Source organism: Vulpes vulpes, chromosome 8, assembly GCF_048418805.1.
Source record: "Vulpes vulpes isolate BD-2025 chromosome 8, VulVul3, whole genome shotgun sequence".
Classification (NCBI taxonomy): domain Eukaryota; kingdom Metazoa; phylum Chordata; class Mammalia; order Carnivora; family Canidae; genus Vulpes; species Vulpes vulpes.
This window is the reverse complement of record NC_132787.1, coordinates 100670682-100691111: the sequence shown is the minus strand read 5'-3', so window position 1 is coordinate 100691111 and position 20430 is coordinate 100670682. Positions and strand designations below refer to the sequence as shown.

Below are 20430 nucleotides of genomic sequence, written 5' to 3'. Positions count from 1 at the left end.
CAAAAGGTGTTATAGGACATAGTTCTAGACAGACACACCAAGGGTTCAGACTGAGGAAAACCATAAAACTACAGAATCCTCAGACAGGGTCCATGGAGTTCATACATAAATGGAATAGGATGGCACAACAATGAGCTTGAAAACAAAATTCTAAAACACCTAGGGAAAAGAGACAGTAAAGTGGTAATTAATAAAAATCCATTCCAAATGAAATTGTTTCTTTTAAAACTTCAAAATAGGGATCCCTGGGTGGCTCAGCAGTTTAGCGCCTGCCTTCGGCCTGGGGCATGATCCTGGAGTCCCAGGATTGAGTCCCGCATCGGGCTCCCTGCATGGAGCCTGCTTCTCCCTCTGCCTGTGTCTCTGCCTCTCTCTCTCTCTCTCTCTCTCTCTCTGCATCTCCCGTGAATAAATAAATAAAATCTTTTAAAAATAAGAAAAAAAAAACTTTAAAGTATTAATTTGTCTTTGTGCATATCAAATATGAGATTTAAAATCCTTCAAGAAAGAATAAGCTATCATAAAATATAAAAGAAAGCAAAACTAGTATCATCCCATTGAACTAAATTTTGTGTATGGTATGAAATTCTAAATTCATCTTTGTATGTGGATATTCCTCAAGCCTATAGTTATTTCACACACAAAGTAGCCTCTTTTTACTTACTTCTCAATAAATATAAGAGCTAAAACTATAAAACTCTTAGAAAAAAGCACAGGAATAAATTTCCATAACCTTGATTTAGGCACCAATATCTTAGCTACAACACCAAAAGCAGAAGCAACAGAAGAATATTGATAAGCTGGACTTCAGCAACATTAAAAGGTTTTGCACTTCAAAAACTACCATTAAGAAATAAAAAAAGTCAAGTCACACACGGAGAGAAAAATATTTTCAAATCATATACTTAAAAAAAGTCTTGTAGCCAGAATTTAAAAAAACAAAAACACAACAACAAAACTTTTACAGCTCAGTAAGCAGCAGCACATAAAAAAGATGCTCAGTATCATTAGTTATTTGAAAAATGCACACTGGGATGATAATGATATATCACACACATCCCTAAGAATGGCTTTCGTCAAAAAGCCAGGTAACAACCAAGTGTTCATGAGAATGTGGAGACACAGGAATCTAAATACCTCCTCCTGGTGGGAAAGGAAAATGGTGTAGCCACTTTGGGAAACAATTTGGCAGCTTCTTTAAATGTTAAACACATATATACATGCAATATATATACAGCAGTTCTACTCCTACACACCTACAAGAGAAATCAAAACACATTTCTATAGAGAGACTTGTGAACCAATATTCAAAGCAACATTATTCATGATAACAAAAAAGTAGGAACAACCTAAATGTCCACCAACTGATGAGTTGAAAAATAGATGGTTGTCTCTGATACTGAAAGACAACTGCCATTTTGCTCACTTCTAGATATTTCTAAACAATCCTTCTATAAATTCAAAATCACTCTATGCTTAGCCCATGGCCCGGTTCTAAACATTAATTAGTCCAGTTGTATAAATCTATAGCCACTTAAAATGTTCACAAGTTTTCCCACAGTGAAAATGATTTTTTAATGGGAACCTTATATATAATCCATTTCCAAAGCTAATTAGATTTATCTGGGGGAAAATACCATTGGCTAAATGATATAACCAATACTAGCTAAACAAATGTTAATATACTCTAAATGGTAGAATACAGCTACATCTAAAAAAAAAAAAAACATAATAACCAACGTTAATAAGAAACTGGAAAACTGTAATTTTGGTAATTATTCACAAAATAAGCATTCTGTTCTATTTATAAAGTAATATCTTGTTCACAGGGACAACAGCCGATATCTTCAAACTTGTAGGCTCCTCTTGAACTAATGCAAATGCTACTACTGTGAAGCAATTAAATCTTTACTTTGCTTGGATATAAAAATAAAAATTATTATTTTCAAACTGAGTAATGAAAGTCTTGAACATTAAGCAGATTACACATATAGTCAGCTCTCATTTGTGAGTTATAATTTAATGTGGTTATTATATCTACTGTTAATGTGTAACACACAGCATCTTACAGCTAAGCACTGTATTTTAATCTAATAATAGTAGCTATAATATTCTGAAATGTGCTTCATGAATCAAAGCCATAATGTGTTCGCTGAGGGTATGGATTTGCTCTTCATGAGATCTAGATTTCTTGAATGAACTTGCTGAAAAAGGACAAACGAAGACAAGAAAGCTTTTAAGGAGCTACAAAAAAAGGGGGAAGGAGGGAAAAAAAAGAATCATTTTGGAAGAATCCCTTTTCCTTGCTAAATAGAACATGTAAAGGACAGCTGGTAGTCTCCTTCATTTACTAGACTAATGGATGAATATGTGTCCACTTAACAGTGACACAGCATGTCCTATTCCAAAGAAGCCACTAAAGGGCCAGGTTGACACATTCTAATTCATTGAAGAAGGAGAAAATAGGAAACCAAAAGTCACAAAGGCTTTTCATGGATTTTATAAAGAAGGATGGGGATTCAGAATAAGCTTATGGAGCTGAACTCAACAGAAACAGTTTGCAATTCTAGGCTGAACAGAGAAATGATATACCCCTTACAGTGGCCAAAATATAACAGGATCACAATAGCCACCATAGCATATATAAATGAATTAAATGGGAAATCCCTTTTATTTTTAAGCTAAAATCTACTTTCTAATTAATTTTTACTACAGACTAATATTTATGCAGTGAGAGTTTCCAACTGAGCTTTATCAAACACTTCTTAGGCATTCACTATGTGACAGCCACCCTATAGAAAGAAGAGAGTACAAAGATAAAAAACATACTTCCAGTTACCACACAATACTAAAGCATACCACATAAGTGCTGACATGATGATGTGAGAGTATGTGGGAGATAGAGGAGGAGGAATAGTTAGAGGACCCAAGGAAAACTTTACAAATAAAGGGATACTTCAAGGGATCAAGGGATAAGAAATATGACCAGAGCATAAAGCAAGAAGGGCAGGAGAGGCAGAGAGAAAACTCCAAATCATGCCAAAGGTGTGACAAAGCCAGAGAACGGTGGTGAGTTTGGCAGGACTGGAACGCAGTGCATATTTGGGAGGCATGAAAAGAGATGAGGCTAGACAAACAGGTAGAAAGACAGGAGATGTGGCTGAATCAGTGGAGAAGGACCAGAAGCTCAAAAGATACAAACCTTAAGATAAAGAAAATGTCATTGAAACTGGGTATTCAACTGGACCTTGAAAGATGGTAAAATTGGCCAACTTTCTTTTAACATATCAAACATTTAGGAACTGCTGGCCAATATAAGAACTGCTCTGGATCCCATAGAAGAATACCACAGAACTTAATGTGCTTTCATATCCAATGAAAAAAACAAACCAACAGTAATCAGTATGACTACAAGTCAAAACATGCCAAAGAACAAAACACGTCCACAATACTCCAGGGCCCTAGAAAATGCTATGGCATTCAGAGGGAATGCAACAACAAAGTCCTCTGTCTGCAGTTGACAGCAGAACACAATGCTCCATTCCGTGTCTGATCTTCTGCAACTGTGACATCCAACCTCGTAACCAATATCCTCATGTAGCTATTTAAATTTAACTTAAATATGATTAAATTTAAAGATTTATTCCTTAGGTGCCCTAGCCATATTTCAAGTACTCAGCAGTACATGTGACTAGTGGCTACCATACTGAACAGTTGGGATACAGAATGTCTCCCTCACTGTAGAAAAATCTATTGGTCGGTGCTGTTCCAAAGTCACCATTACAGAAGAATAGGAGAAAACTCCTTAAAAACAAGAGTCACACTACAAACAACTCTGAGCTCCTCAGATCATTCAGCACTGAACTACGGTTATACAGGTATATTCAATATGTTTGTCAAAGTGAATTTTCACATAAAACAAAGAATTACGGAAATGGCACAGTCATACGTATTCCAGTATATGCAAAAACTGAGTATCTCTGCAGGAACCCCATCAACAGATTCTACAAGTGAAGCTTTGTATGAGACTTCCGGAAGTAACTATAGTACACAACCCCAAATGAGTTTGGAAAAACAGATACAGCCAATTAAAAAAAAAAAAGAGAGAGACTAGGTACAGCTCACCCATCACAATAGACATCTTCCAAAACGAATGACATTTAGCATTTTGAAAGTGAAACTTACCATTTAAAGAAATCCTATAGAAAACCAATCTATAAAGAGGATTAGCATCTCTCTGTTTTCTTTAGGATTTTATTTATTTATTTGAGAGACCGTGAAAACAAGACAGACTCCTCACTGACCAGGGAGCTGACACAAATGGGGTTTGATCCCAGTACCCTGAGATCATGACCTGAGCCAAAGGCAGACACTTAACCGACTGAGCCACTGGGCACCCCTGGGAATTATCATCTATTAACTGATCTAATTAAAATATCAAAAAATGGGCTACTTGCTTCAACCTTAAAAAAAAAAAAAAGCCAATTTTACATGGTTAGAAATAGTAATGGAGAATGAAATGTCATGGAGCCAACACTTACCAAGAGATGAAAAGTGTCAGGGGTTATGTACTCCCTCCTTTCTCTCCCAGGATGAACTATCTTGAGAAGCATACATATTTAAGCGGTTCAGACAAGTTTTATTCACAAGAATCTCAATAAGGTGAAGGAAAAGAAGAAAAATCCTATAGAAAATGGGCAAGAGAATTGAACAGGTACCTCACAAATGAGGATCTCTCTTAAACTAATTCCTTCTCATTAGTAATGAGAAAAATGCAAATCAAGATCATAAAGAAGGATTACTAAGTACTTAGGGAATAGGTAAAATTTTTAAAAAAACTAACGATGCCCAAGTGCTAGATTGGAATAAATGACAACCCCAAACACTGCTGTTGAAAGTGCAATCGGTAAAACCACTTTGGAAAATCATTCAGGATTATTGACTGCAGTTGCAACTATGGATATCTGCTAACATATGCTTCCAGGGCTGGGTAAGTAGATGCCGGAGAGAACAGTATGACACGTACAAACTGATGAGGCAGTTTTGGTTTTAGCCAAAACTGAAAAGACACCAACATGGATCAACATCAGAACAGATAAACTGTAAAAATACGCTCACTGCAATTAATTTCTCCACTGCAGTAACAATGAATAAACTCACTACACATAAGAGCATGGATGAATCTCACCAACAATATGGAGCGTAGCTATTTCGGTTAAGTACTAAAACAGGTAAAATTAAACTATCATATTGGGAGAGGTGTGATGGGTATTAAAATTCTTTAAAACAAAAACAAAAGCCACAAAGACCTAGTGTCATGACAGTGGTGATCTCTGGAAGGGGAAAGAAGAGCTAGAAATTAAATTGGTAGAGGGTGTGTAGGGACTTGTGGAAGGCTGGTCATACACTATTTCTGTCTGGTGCTTTCATGGATACAGTCTTTGTGAAATTTATTAAGATGAACACTCTCAAGTACCTTTTTTTTTAATGTGAACATTGAATTTCACACACACATGCACACACACTTTTAAAAGAAAAACAGTCTCTATACATACACACACACACACACACACACACACAAATGCACACAAACACAGAGGCAAGGCATTCCCATTTCACTCCACTCCTGGCTACATTTGAAATTCCTCTAGCTCAGACTAACTCACCTCTTGCAGCGTTTTACTAATTAATGGTGGAATGTTGATACTCTCTCCTCCTTCTGGATGGATCTGGAAATTCACTTTTTGATAAAGAATCTGGAAAAAGAACATACTATAAAGGAACTGTACTTTTAAATTCACCTAACTTAACAATGTAGCCTGGAAATTTAAAAATTACTCTTGAGGGAAAAACTGCTATTTCATAACGAACTGTTTTGGGGAACAAGCTTAACTTCTGGACTTCCTGAACAGCTTCCCAGTTTCAGAAGTAAGAACCACTGGTGGAAAAGCGGGCATACAATGTATTGAATGACAAGGACATGAGAGAATTCCAGAATCTCTTCCTATATTCTTATATCCTGTACTGACCTCTTCCTATATTTTTGTAACAAGAGCATTATCCACCCTTTGGCAGATCTAGCCTGTGAATTTTAGGAATTCAGCATCTCCACAACCGTAACTCTTTGCCCTGCCATTCCCAAAGGGCCTCCAAGGGATGCTGTCACCACTGGTTTTTAACTCCTATGGTTTCAAATATATTTTACATGACCATTTCTTATGTTTTATTTTTGACAACACTAACTTTCCCCATTATATTCAATAATTTACTTCTTAGTACTACTTCCTGTTTTTCTCATACTTGCTTTTACCCTTTCTTCCTTATTGTAAGAGACCAACATTATTTTATATCCTAATAGCTTTAAATCCCTTTTCACATAAGTGACAAGCTATTCTTCTCCCATAAATAAAAATTCTCATATTATTTGAAAAAATGATCACAAATCTCAGACCCATGCACCCAACAAAATATATTTCATACAGTTCAGTATTTACTGGGAACACTTACTTCTGTCTGTAGAGAGCTGCTAGCTGCCAAAAGAAGTTCAATGCTGCTAGGAGGGCAATGTGTCAAAGCAAAAGCCATAAGCTCCTGACGAGTGGCCAAGTCCCGGTAACTATCTGATTGTCCTAACTGGCTACAAACATCCCAGCTCTTAGAGTAACCTGCAAAATTGGCAAGAAAAAACAAACTAATTTTCACAAGAAGAAAAATCTCCAATCTCACATGAGAAATTCAATGGCTTTCTGCTCAGGTCTTGCGTTATCAAAGCACCATCTTCATCATTAGTGATGTATAACATAAGGATAGAAAAGAAATACTAGGCTGCTTTATTATCCAACAAGTTTAGCAATATTCCAGACGCATTGTTCTGACAAACTCTGCTTCATTTTAGATTATCTGACAATGACTACAAATAATATTACTTAGCTTTAACTTTGGGTAAAAAGCTGGGTGTCTGAATTCAGAAGACTTGAGGGTATGGCCCAACTCTGCTATTTTAGCACTTGTGTGAGCTCGAAAGAGTTCCAAGTGTCACACTTCTTTTACGACTACAAAGGGACAATAATAATGCCATCCTCATTGAGTTGTTGAAGGATTAAATAACATTTCTATTTAAAAGCACTTTGTAAACTGCAAAGTGGGAGAAAAGAAAAATTATTATAGGCAGCTACACAGAATCATTCAGTCTACAGAAGACAGAGATCCAAGGACAGAGCAAAGCAAAAAGTCAATGCTGGCTCCCAGCAGAGATCTTTTTCCTACACAATTTTATACTCTGGATCCTTAAAATATATTTGTATCTATAGTTGAAGGAGTTCTAGTTGAAAGAGTTTGTTTGCTCTAAGTACTAAGTTGCAGTTTGAAAGGGTTTGTTTTGTATAAGTACAAAGACCCTGATGAGAATAACTTCTCTAAATATATAAAGTAGAAGTCTAGGTAATACCCGTATGGGAATAAAATTCTTAACAAAGCTCTCTAAATAATTTTAGAGTAACACACTGTCTTCTCAAAACAACCATAATTATTCTGAACTTAGTGCTACAAAGCCAATATTGTTTAATACTAATATTGGCTTATTAATTAGTTAATATTTATACTGCTTAGTATTATAGAATGTTGCTCTTTTATGAAACTGATTTTCTACTGTTGAGGTTATAAAGTATTAAGTTTTTTCTCCCAGAGTTTTAAATGTTTTCATAAATGTACTGACAAAAGATTCTTTCCTTGACCAAGTATGGGTCAGGTTCCTTTGAAGCCTCTTGGCAACCAGGCCTACACCTTGGCCATCCTTGCCGAGCCTGCACAGTCCAGTGTTGTCAGTGATGAGCCTGTGCAGTTCAGTGTTGGTGATCAGCCTATACAGTCACTTTAGAGAAAATCTCCCATCCTTGCTAACTGATCACACTTCATATCTGATCAAATCCCTCATCCCTCCATCCTTGTTATCTGATCACCCTAGCCTGCCTTCAACAAGAATCCCACTAACCCTGATGTCTCAAAGTAAGTTCACATCCACTGACCCCCTCACTATGCTCCTTGGCTTTAAGTTCCCTCTGTCTTTTCTGTATCACTTAAGTCTGATCTCTCTCACCTACTGCAACAGTTTTAACATCTATTGCAAAAGTCCTGAATAAAGTCTTACTATTTTTAAGAAATAACGGAAATGTATTTTTCTTTAACAGTATATATACAAAAAGTGCAAAACCCCTACGTGCACAGCTCCATGAGTTATCAGGAAGTGAAGCACTATACTTTTAATTGCTCACTATGAAAGCACAGACAGCATGCAAAAAGATATGCTTGGACTTTCATATATTCAGACACAGCTAAGGAAAGCGGATCATTTAGTACAGACTCAATGATAAGGCAACATCACTTCCTACCCCACTGGGGAGTATGTTCTTTCCCAGTGAAATTATGCCACAAAAAAAAATCTGATCTTCCAGAGACCTGAATTTGAATTTCAATATGGAAAATTTTAGGATTGCAAACTACTTCCTATTTTCTCAACATCAGTTTGAAATTCACTATGTTGTCCTTTTAAAAATAAAATTAAAGACTAGAAATATTAACTACTCACAAATTAGAGATACCTCAAAATTTTTAAATTTTCTTTTATATAACAAATACACGCAAAGGCATAAAATATTTTACATAAAATTGTTCTTAAAATTATGAGCATATTTTTAATAGGCAATAGAAAGCAACCAAAATCTCAGCTAAAATGTAACCCCTGAGCCTATTAAAGTACTTATATTAATATATAAGCACATGGTACACATATAGATCAGTACTCAAAATGTCTCTCAAGTCTTCTACAGAATATGTGGTTGGCTTCCCAATCAGGCCAATTGATTTCAGAACAGAGCTTTTCCATTATTCATCATGTAAAAAGGACCTGAACAAAGTGTTAAGTAATTTGTCTATTTCACCTGTAGACATCAGCTCCTGACAATGCACACTGGCTGCTTTGTAGTCATGGAAACGAAGTGCTTGCTCTACTAGAAGGATCAGAACCTGTCCACGCCTTTCTTCTGGGTCTTCACCTGTAAACACATGCAAATGACTTAATGATTATGACAGCATCAATTGATAAAAGAGCTCATCAACACTGTGTTTCTAATTAATTAAAAAATAAAAGGCAGAGATTAGACTGATTTTTAGAAAGATCATAGGACAAATATCACAGCAGCTCTGACTTTCCAATCTACCTATTAATCCTGGAATTACTTTCAGTTTCCTATGAGATCAGTGACTAGTACCAACCCCAGATCAACCATTCCAACCTAAATGGGTAGAGAAAAGGTTTTCTCTACAAGAACTTGAAACTTTTTGCTATTTATTCTTTTATATTTTGTCCTTTGAATGTTCTGTTTTAATTATAATTAATAAATGACAAGTACAAGGAGGGAGACCTAAACACAGAGTAAAGTGGATATAGTTTTATAGTTTCACTAACAGTATTACCTTTCATCATAATAAATATTAGATACTTAGACACTAAGAACACATACCAAAATTCAGTTTATGTTAACATAAAGATCATAATTTTCTCAAGAAGATTCTTGGAAGTCAACTTAGATGTTATGTCCTTCTTGACATCTCTACACTTTCTTCACAAGAAATACATGGTTTATATGGTTCCTATATGTTCCTTTACTTTTCATTCTGTGAATACCAATTTGAGATCATCATCTTAAAAATCTACATCTTTTATCAGAATTTAAGCTCTCTGAAGAGAGGGATTCCTTCCTTGTTAAAATCTCAGTAGGTGGTACCAAGTTGTACATATAACTGGGGCTCAAAAATATATATTCAATGAAATGAGTAGAGATTCTACGCAGAATGTAATTTTCAATTATAAGACAAATGATTCAAAGTTATAACATAAACACAACCGGTATACTCGAACTAAAGAGAGTAAAACAGATTTTACATTTTACTGAGGTAATGAAACCTTAAAATTATTTTCAGTATTTCCAAAAAGAAAAAATAAGAAAAAAGGAAATACCCTCCATTTTTTAAGCTATAATGTGGTTTAAAAGAAAAGATAAGCATATTAAAGAAAGGTCTGAATGAAAGTTTTAAAATAGGTCACCATTAACCTCCATCCTGTGCTGCATAGGCTGAAATAAAATGCACATATTTGCCTAAGCTAATCAAAAAAGATTTTTTTAAAAAAATGGTAAAAAAACTATGATTCATAATATTATTAGAATAATACACGCACGTTCTGCAACACTCCCATGTAAAACTGGAAATGGAATATGCAAAAAGTTTCTAAATAATAAATGTACATATCACACTTTATATAAAACCTATTTCATAGATAATACTCTTAAAATGTTAGCATTTATTCAGAATATCTAAATCAAAAATGAGGGCAGCCCCGGTGGCTCAGCGGTTTAGCACACCTGCAGCCCAGGGCCTGACCCTGGAGACCTGGGATCAAGTCCCACATCAGGCCCCCTGCATGGAGCCTGCTTCTCCCTGTGCCTGTGTCTCTGCCTCTCTCTCTCTCTCTCTGTGTCTCTCATGAATAAATAAATAAAATCTTAAAAAATAAATAAATAAAAAATGAAAAGGGCCAGGGGTGATTCTTTTTTTTTTTTTCATGAGAAAACTTGACTAGGTTGCAGAGATATTTTGTAGATATAATTAAAGCCCCTAATCAGCTGACTTTAAGGATCCATTGATTACCATCATCCAACAACCAAAAGAAAAAAGGTGGAAACAAAGGGTAAGAGTAAAGGATTCAAAGTGAGAATCTACTGAACTGTGTTGTCTTCAATCAATTAACTTCTTTATCCCTATTTCCTCACATTCTATGTAAGAGTCATATCTCTGCTATAAGGGGCACACAGTAAGAAGTAACTTAGACAAGTATAAAAGCATAAAATGAGAATTATTGTTGTTGTTAATGTAAATTTTTACATGAAGATGGTTTAGTCACCTTGGAGTCCAAAGTTCAAATATTTAACTGCTTTTAATTCTGGAAAGTTCCAATCTGAACAAGTGGGTAAAGGGGAAAACATAACCAAAAATAACCTAAAAGAATGATCTAGAAAAATACTACAAACAGAACCAAACAAAATAAATTCTTAACAGTCAAGATTACGGCCTGATAAGACATCTATTAAAGAAATTGACTCACATATTTAGTCTGAAAAATAAGATTAACAATGGCATGAGAAAGCTTTGGGTATATGAAATATAATTTAAGCAATATCCACAAATTCTCTGACACTCTTTTCTAAAGATGGAGCTCATTGCCCCTCCCCTTGATGGGGGCTGGTAGGTGATTTACTTCTAATGGAGTAAGGTGGACGTGATGATATGACCTCTAAGACAAGATCATAAAGGACATTACACCTTCCTCCTCTCTTATAATTAAACTGCTTGAGAGGCAATTAGGTGTCATGTTGACAGAACAGTGTGGAAGCCCTATAGAGATCCATGTGACAAGGAACTGAGGCCTCTTACCACCAGCCAGGAAGACACTGAGGTCTCCTCCAACCACCCAATGAGTAAGCCTGCTCAGAAGCAAATCCTCCATCCCCAGCCCAGCCCTCAAGTGGAGCCCATACATAGGTCCCTTAAACTCGGGAGGGCACATGTGACTGCCTCCATGAAGAAGACATGATGGCCATGAAACTGCCCAAATTCCAAGGCTAGATTAGAAAACCCCATGAAGCTTTTGCTGGTTTCTGTCAGAACATGGACTCTGGGAGCCTTCAGTCACCATTTAAGAAGTCATGGTACTCTGCAGCCACCATACAGAAAAGATCACAGGGAGAAACCATACAAAGAAAAGATACAGCCCTGGCTATTCTATCCCTCAGCTACTTAAGTCTTCCCAGACCAGGTGCCATACATGTAAGTAAAGCAACCTTTGAGATGCGCCAGCCCATCCCTGGACACAATCTGCGTGTAATTTCATAAAAAATCCTGAACTGCCTGTCTGAGCCCAGTCAATCTCCAGAACTGAAGGAGGTAAAAATTAAATGATTTTGTTTTCAGTCACTAAATCTTGAAGGTGGTTTATAAAGCAGCAATAGATAACTAGAATGCCCTACAAGGCTCTGGCAAGTGTCACCAGCCTTGTGATCCCTTTCTTAATTAAGGGATCTTAATTAAGCTCCTGGCAAGGCAAGATATTAGCATTTCCTTTCTTCCAAACTCTATAACACCTGTATGCAGAAGCCAGGTACACATGCTGTCCTGTGCTACAGCATAATCATCTGCTTCCTCAGCCCTCTAAGATTCTGAGTTTCCAGAGGGCAGAAGCTGTGTGTACCACAACCTTGTATCTAAAGTACCCAGCACAATGATACTACCTCACCTGTCTCAGCTTCCATTTCCTCATCTGTAAAATGTAGCTAACAAGAGGCTCTTGTGCATCATCAAAGAGCTAATATATAAAAAGAGTAGAGAAGGGGGCTGAAATGTTGTTAATCCTATTAAAAATTCCTACAATTTACCAAGATCACTGATATTCCTATTTCCATGTCAACATGACACTGTTCTGTCAACATTTTGTCAACAAAAATGGAAATTAAGTCTCCATATGTATGTAAAAAATGCTCACAGCATCCCTGAGCTGTTTCATTACTTTCTGTGATATTTCCTTATGAAAATCCTCCCTGATCAAAGTGTTTCAAAGTTTACAAGGTGCTTTAAAATTTTTTTTTCATTTATTTATTCATGAGAGACACAGAGACAGAGACATAGGCAGAGGGAGAAGCAGGCTCCCTGCAGGGAGATCCATGTGCGACTCAATCCATACCCCCAGGATCACAACTGAGCCAAAGGCGATGCTCAACCACTGAGCAACCCAGATGCCCCTACAAGGAGCTTTTATAGGTATTAACTCATCTGCAGGTGTGTGTGTGGGGGGGGGCAGGTGCTGCTGTCTTGTAAATGTGGGAGCTGAAGCCAGGGAGTATCATTCCCATTTTCCAGAGACTAAAACTAGACTGAAAGTCACTTTGCAAGCATACAGGACAGTCAGGACTGAAGCAGTCTTCTGACCTACATCCAATTTCTCCCCCATCATCCAAGATGCCTCATGATGGGTGGTGGGTTCCAAAGCTGCAACGGGCCCATGGTAAAGATGTTAATGCTCTGCTTTCAGACAGACTAGAAAAGGACAACTGACACAGAAAAATTTACTAAAACTATGAATGAGTCATCTACATTAAGATTTAAAAACATTAATAAATGCAGTCCTCTAATACACTAAAAAAAAAAAAATATATATATATATATATATATATATATATATATATATATTAAAGTTCAAAATATAAACAGAAATCCCACTTATTTTGGAGCCTATCATATGTGGTTTGGAAAAGCTTAACTTCAAACCATAGTTTATAAAACATCTGGCCAACAAATTTTCTTGTAGAGATATGTGTTAAGTCAAAAATACAAAAGAAAATTATAAGGGACTCTGGTAAGCAGAACAGTGTGGTGAAAGCAGCATGAAAGGCAGAGTCAGAAAGACATTCCTTGGAAGCCAGAGTCTGCTATCTAACCCTGCTGTGCAAGATACTGAACGTCTCTGATCTCCAATCTCCCTTGTAAAATGAGAAAAATACCATCGTCATTACCATTTAATAGATGAAATATAATCACCTGTGTGAAAAACCCACCAAATAGTAAATGCACAAATTTTTCTAGGAAATTGCTCAAGTTCAAAAACATCATGCCAAATGTGGACACCGAAGGTAATCAGGTAAGGCTGACTTGCTCTATATTTAAGCTTTTTGGTTATAAAGGCTAATCCCGGCTTCTACTCCTGACCTCACAAGCATCTCCTAGCATCCTGAATGAGCCCATCCTCGTTAAAGGGCAGATGGACAGCAGCTCAGTATGGGTATATATTTTTATAACATGGTGATCTTTGAAGAAAAGATAAATCCTTATTCGAGAGTGGCACTCTGACACCTGCAAGCATATATTCTGATGTTTGCCCAGGAGGATGTCAAGAATAACGCGGAAACCTTACTCTGCAATCCAGCATTCAAAACTTACCTGCTACCCTCAGCAACTCAGCAAGGCCCAGAAGCTTGGCAGACTGTTTGTAGCAGGTAGGGGATTGGCAAATACACTCCTTGATGAGGCTGATCCGATCACCGCGCAATCGCACTACAAAACAAAGACTAAAGACTTGTAACTAGGAACATCACGGAAGAGCATCAGGACCGTCCAAGTTTAGGTAAGAAAAACAATGAAAACTGTTAGCCTGCAGATCAAAAAGAAGTAAGATACAATTACTTTTAAGAAGTTAAAATTATTGTTGCTTCTGAATAAATAAGGTACTACTAGGACCTTTTGTCACCAAACTTCTGAAGCAGCAAATGCACTGGCATTGGGAAGCTAAGAAAAAAGTGTCTCCTTTTCAAATGCCATGTAAGGCCCTAGGGAAAGTTTTAAACAACTCAGTATTTGTATTTGAAGACTTCACATACTTCCTATTACACCAGTGCCCCCATTTACTTTACGTCCCCCCACCCCAAAATCCATTCCATGTTCCAAATACGCATTTTCTACCTCTACTTCATCATCCCAATCTTCAAACTGCTCACTGTTCTAATTTAGTAAACCTTTCTAAACCTTTCTCCAAACAGGTCCAATCTTCTCACTTAAGCCAGATATTAGGAAAATAAAACAAGTCTGATCGTACCAATTCACACTATGAGGTAATTAAGGACACTTAAAATAAAAGGAGAATTAAAAAAACTTCAGTAAAAATTATTCCATACATGCTGGGCAGAAGTGATTATTTATTTAAGGGAAAGGAGTCAACATTTAAGAAGCATGGCACTACCTGGGTGGCTGGGCCCCCATAAATAAAATAGTAGCAACTCTAATGATAGTAGCTGACATAAAATGAATATGACCTATGTCCCAGGCACTATTGTCAGTGATTTACAGATATTAATCCTGCACAAGGCAGGCGCTATCATCTTCAGAGAAACAAAGTACAGAAAGGTCACCGAAAAAGTGATGGAACCAGAATTCAACCCAGCCCATTAAATGTTTTTCAAGCCTTCATTCCTTTATCGATTCCCAAATCCATGGCTATCTCCCATATATTCTGTGTTCTCCCAAATCTTCTTACAGGGGGCAGAGGGCCCAGGGGTTGAGGAGATTAAGGAGAGTGGTAGTTTTTCTTTGGAATGGGCTCTTTTAAGTTTGCATAATGATTTAATTTCAAGCTTACAGATAGCTTGGCAGAATGGTACAAAGAAGTATATACTTTTTGCCAAGAATAATCAATTATTAATAATTCGCTCCATTTACACACGCACATGTACAATCATACATGTGAGCCCTCCCTTCTCACACATATGTACACACACAAGTACACATACAAACACACACATCTATTTTTTCTGAACTATTCAAGAAGAAGTCGCATATATCCTATCCTTTTATTCCTAAATACTTCAGTGTGCATTGGGTTATTTTAAGATGGATATTTATGCACCTGCTAGTACACTAATCCTTTGCAGCCTTTACTATAAAACATAAGATAGTAGATGTAGACTTCAGTTACTTACTTCATCATAAGAGCCAACATCTACATCTAAGTCTAACTTCAGGAGACTGGATTATTGTTGCCAGTATCCACTATAATTATTTGTATCCCAAATACTCACCTGACTAACGTTAAGCTTGGCCATGTTATTTCTTGGGCAATGAAATGTAAGTGGAAGTGACATATGCCATTTCTGAACCAATGTTTCTTAAGAGTCACCATGGAATCCCACTAATGATCTTCACCCCTCCTATGAGAATGCCATCCCATGAAGCAGTACTACAGAAATGCCTGTGAGCAAGAAATCAACTTGCTATGACATCATTGAGGCTCTAGCGATTCCTACGATAGCACAGCCTAGCAAAAATTAACTGATACAGCATATTTCAGATCAAATTTTCAATCAAAAAATTGGAGTTTCTTTCTTCAACATCTGCTACTATTTTACGAGGTTTTCTCCTTGTATGTATTTTATGAAATTGTGTAGTACCACTTCGATATTCCAGATTCAATTACTATGAGAAAGGTACTTTCTGCAGGTTTCTAATTTGATTTTCAAAACAACACCCATCATAGATCTCATCATTACTCCACATACCTGAGGTTTTCATAGATGCTTTTATATCCATATTTGATGAATTAGAGAAACTTTGGTTTTAATAACTCTAGTAAATGAATTTCCTTACTATCGCCATTCTTTTTCTAGCTCAATAAAATCAGAGTAGAAAACTGGAACTATATATAGCAACTGATCCTCATTTTCTCTAATGTTCTAAGTTTGGTTCTTTGTCTGATTCTAGCCCTAAGCAAGACATAACTACTAATATTTCAAGTACATTAAGTAAATTTGGAAAGTGGGATTCTAATAGAGTGCAGTTGCCATATTCAAATGTCTTTATTATTTGAGCCTCTGGACAATCACTGTATCAATTCTCTTTTACTGCTTATTGTAGTATATGCTAAATTATATTTCAAATGTGATTTCTCGGGTAAATTCTAGCCTTAGATATTATATTTCTATGAAGGAAAGGGGTATTTTACACCTAAAATTCCTTTTCAAATGGAACTAATAATATGGATATGCTTGTATGCATCTTTTAATAGCTGAAGACCTCTCACTTTCCTGTGGGATCTCACAAATATATATCCAGTGTTAGGGGAAAAAAAAAACTATAATGCACACAGACACACAATAAATGCATAAAACAGCATTTACTGACCAGCTACACACATGCCAAACACAAACTTATCACAACCTTATATGAAGCACAGACAGTGAATGGCATCGAAAGTATACAAAAACACTGCTGAATTATAAATCTGAATTGTACAGGTAAGGAAGTCAGCGGTCACTTAGCTGATAAATGAGAACACCCGAGTGTCCTTCTCAAATCCTTTACTTCCATACAGTTTCATCTCTACTGCTTACAAATGCAGGTTTGAATTCCAGCACCACCTCTTACTGTGTGACCCTAAGCAAGCTATTTAACCCCCTGAACTGTGATTTCATTATCGGAAGTTAGAAACAATAACTTCATAAGGTATTTTGGGGAATAAATGTCTATAAATATACTTAGAACATAAAAATAACTGAATATATGTTTGTTATTGCTATTACTACTGCTACTGACATATTCACAAAAATGCTTATGAAGTTTGGGATCCTCTCATGTACAAATTTTCAGTGTTTCAAGATATAACTTCCTAGTCCTTCTAGGGAATATTTTGTTATCACCTCCATCTGAGGAAGGTGAAGTTCAAAAACATGAAGGTGGCACAGGTCACACAGCTTACAGGGGCAGAATCAGAATTTAGACTCTATTCAACAGTGTCAGGAAGTAGGCCTTATTCCCTTCATCATTTTGGAGTCTGGAATAGGGTAAGCAGTTAACTGAGTGGATTCTGAATGGAAGGAAAGCAGCATAGAAGGAGGAGCAAGAGGAGAGGAAGAATGAAGCAGGTAGGAGATGCAAAATTCCACCACCAGTTAGAAACCAGAACCTCTGTGCGAAGTAAAAAAGTGACAGGTGACAACTGACTGCAGAGCTCTTGCAACGTCACAAGAACTATAGACATATGGCTGTAAGCTTCCCAAGTGATTCTAGAAGGTGCTCATCCGTATCCCTATTTTGTAAATGAGAAAACTTAAACAAAAAACAAGGTCAGATACCTGTCAGTTACCCAGTGGTAAATGGCTCTAGGCTGGCTTTACCCTCAATGCTGAGACTGGCAAAAGGACTTACCCAGTTACAGGAAGAGCATGAGAGACAGCCAAAACTTCCTAACTCTGCTCATGTGAATAAGAAGAATAATTTACACAAAATGTAAACACCCAAATTATGGGGAAAAGCACACACAGGCACACACACACACAGACACCTTGCAGGAGATTCAAACACATGAAATCAGTTTCATGTATTTCTGTTCCTGTTTTCTATTAACTCTTTAATTATAACAAAGCTAGTACCACTAGCCTTCACTTGGTAGCAACTCCTCAAGTATAAGCAAAGAAGGCTTTAAAACAAGGCAGAGTGACAAAATGAACAACATACACTATAAAAATCCCTGGACAATAACATTTAAACATCAAGTTACTTTGTCCAGTATTCCCAGTGAATACAAAAGCAGCTTAAAACTGAATTCTATCTATGGTATAAACACAATAAACAGGATACAAAGGCAATATCCCATTCTCCACATACAGAAGATTTTCTGACATTCATTCTAATAGGACACTCTAAATCAATATATCAAGCTGGAAAGCTGTCAAGACATGAAAGCAAATATCTTTCTTAAAACACCCTTCAGTCATGAAATTTCTCAGAAGTAACAGCAGGATAGCAGGTTTGGTTGCAGACTTTCAAGCCCATCAGATGATGTGTAAATGCTGCCAGGAAAAATATTGCTAACTGAGCACCAGAGAAAATTAGAGCTCAATTTATTATTTCAAGTCAACTGAAATAATTCATTAGCATTTGGGGGACTGCAATAAGTTTCTTTGTATTACATCAATCTTTCTGGATTAAATCAGTAGCTAAAATACACACATATACACAGAGTCGAAGCTAAAAGGAGTTGGCTTTATAAGAGATACAAGAAGGGCAAAAGTTTCATAGTGCTCTAGACTCCAAGTCACTAAACACTTCAACTGAAAATGTAAGCGCTTCAAGGGAGACAGTTCATGATTTAAGGCACTTGAGAATAAAATGAAAATATTTTTAGTAACTGATTTATCTTCATAATTTTAAAAAGCTTTGAAACATTCCAGGAGCAATACAACTAAACAGAATTTTCCAATGACTTAACAATCTCCTTAAATATACTTGTTTAAGATGCTACAGGATATGTATAATCTTGTAGAAATTATTTCCAATGATATTCAAGGTAACAAAAACAATACCTTGTATAAGTCTAATAAATTTATCTGATAAGCAGAACTTTACTTTTTAGTAAAACTACAGTGGAAACCCACATGAAAACATGAGAATGTCTCTACTGACTTATATCCCCTAAGATCCATCTGACTCAGAACCCTCAAAAACACAAGACAAAGACATCAAGGAACCTGTAACAACCTGTAACAGGATTCCATTGTCAAGAAGTACCAGGAGTTTTTAAAAAAAGAAGAGACAGAGACAATTCCAGTGAAGATTTGTCAAAAACCAGAGATGGAAAGAATTTGGATATACCTTCCTTAAATCCGAATTCCAAACACTTCCATGGTTAAGAATGAAAAAAAGAGATAATGTGGGAGGCACCAAGCATACTGGTAGTAACCAAGCTACCCATTTCATTTTGGGCACCGAGGCCCAGAGTTCAAGGCAAAAGGAAGTCTACTGCCCACGTGTCAGATGAGGTTCAGGACACCAGGAGACACACACTGTCCTCACAGCACAAAGCAGTAATGACAAGTGACTGCATATCAGCATGCTTATCTGAGGTGGTATTTACAGGACTTGACCATTTCAGTAGAAGAACTTGAACACTGTTAAGATATCATTAGTAATTAAACTCTAAACAAGAACTTCCTGTCATTTCCCCTTTTAAAAAAAATAGTATCCACTTAAAGAATATTCTGTAGTAAGTATAAAAAAATAAACTATTATCATGTACTGCTACTACAAAATCTATACAACTGAAACAAAATACAAAAATAAACTACATCAAAACTGATGGGAGATCTGAAACTCTAACCCATAACCCCCCATTTGTTTTTATCCAATAGCCTCGCTGCTGTTACTGATATATTATTCCTTTTAGTGACATAACTGAGAACTTGCAAAATAAATTTATGATAAAATGTCAGCTTTATTTTTTCTTTCAGATGTCCACTTAAGATTTCCTTTGAAAAATGGGGCAGAGGGTAGGATCTACTGTGAATGGATTAAGTGACCAAAAGTATTCTTTAGTTCCAAAACCTACAAAGGAACTACACTAGTGATTCAATGCTAAATAGGTTAATATTAATAATGCAACACTAAATAAAAAAACTCACCTTGCAGAGGCAGGATCTTTACTCCAAATTCTTCAAGACATCCAAGGGCTTGGATAAGATCTAGTTCCTCCTGAATGGCAGCAGGTCTATCGGTTATCAGCTGTAAGCAGCACCTAGGGGAAGAAAGATCAGTTTTTTAAAAATAAGAAGTAACATATGTTTGGCTAAGTTGCCTTTCTGTATTCAACATGAGATCCAACACATATTTATCAAAAACCTCCTATATTCCAGGAATTCTACTAAATGCTTTCTGTTATCTTACTTAATCCTCATAGCAAGCCTTGTGTGATAGGCAAATAGCATCACCTGCTTCCTAAGGAAGCCAAAATTGAAGCTCAGGGAGGTGAAGTGATCTTCCAGGGTCACACTGATAGTAGGGAAT

General features: G+C 36.4%; 1 protein-coding gene across 3 annotated transcripts in view; it reads right to left on the bottom strand.

Annotated features, from left to right (window-relative positions):
• The window catches only part of NBAS (NBAS subunit of NRZ tethering complex), a 316983-nt gene that overhangs the window by 138983 nt on the left and 157570 nt on the right, over window positions 1-20430 (bottom strand). For all 3 annotated transcript variants that reach the window (XM_072767683.1, XM_072767684.1, XM_072767686.1), the window contains exons 31-35: window positions 20049-20161; window positions 14044-14157; window positions 8937-9050; window positions 6508-6665; window positions 5667-5756 (exon numbers count right to left, since the gene is read on the bottom strand). In XM_072767683.1, coding sequence (XP_072623784.1) covers window positions 5667-5756; window positions 6508-6665; window positions 8937-9050; window positions 14044-14157; window positions 20049-20161 — 589 coding nt within the window. The remainder of the gene's footprint in view (window positions 1-5666; window positions 5757-6507; window positions 6666-8936; window positions 9051-14043; window positions 14158-20048; window positions 20162-20430) is intronic.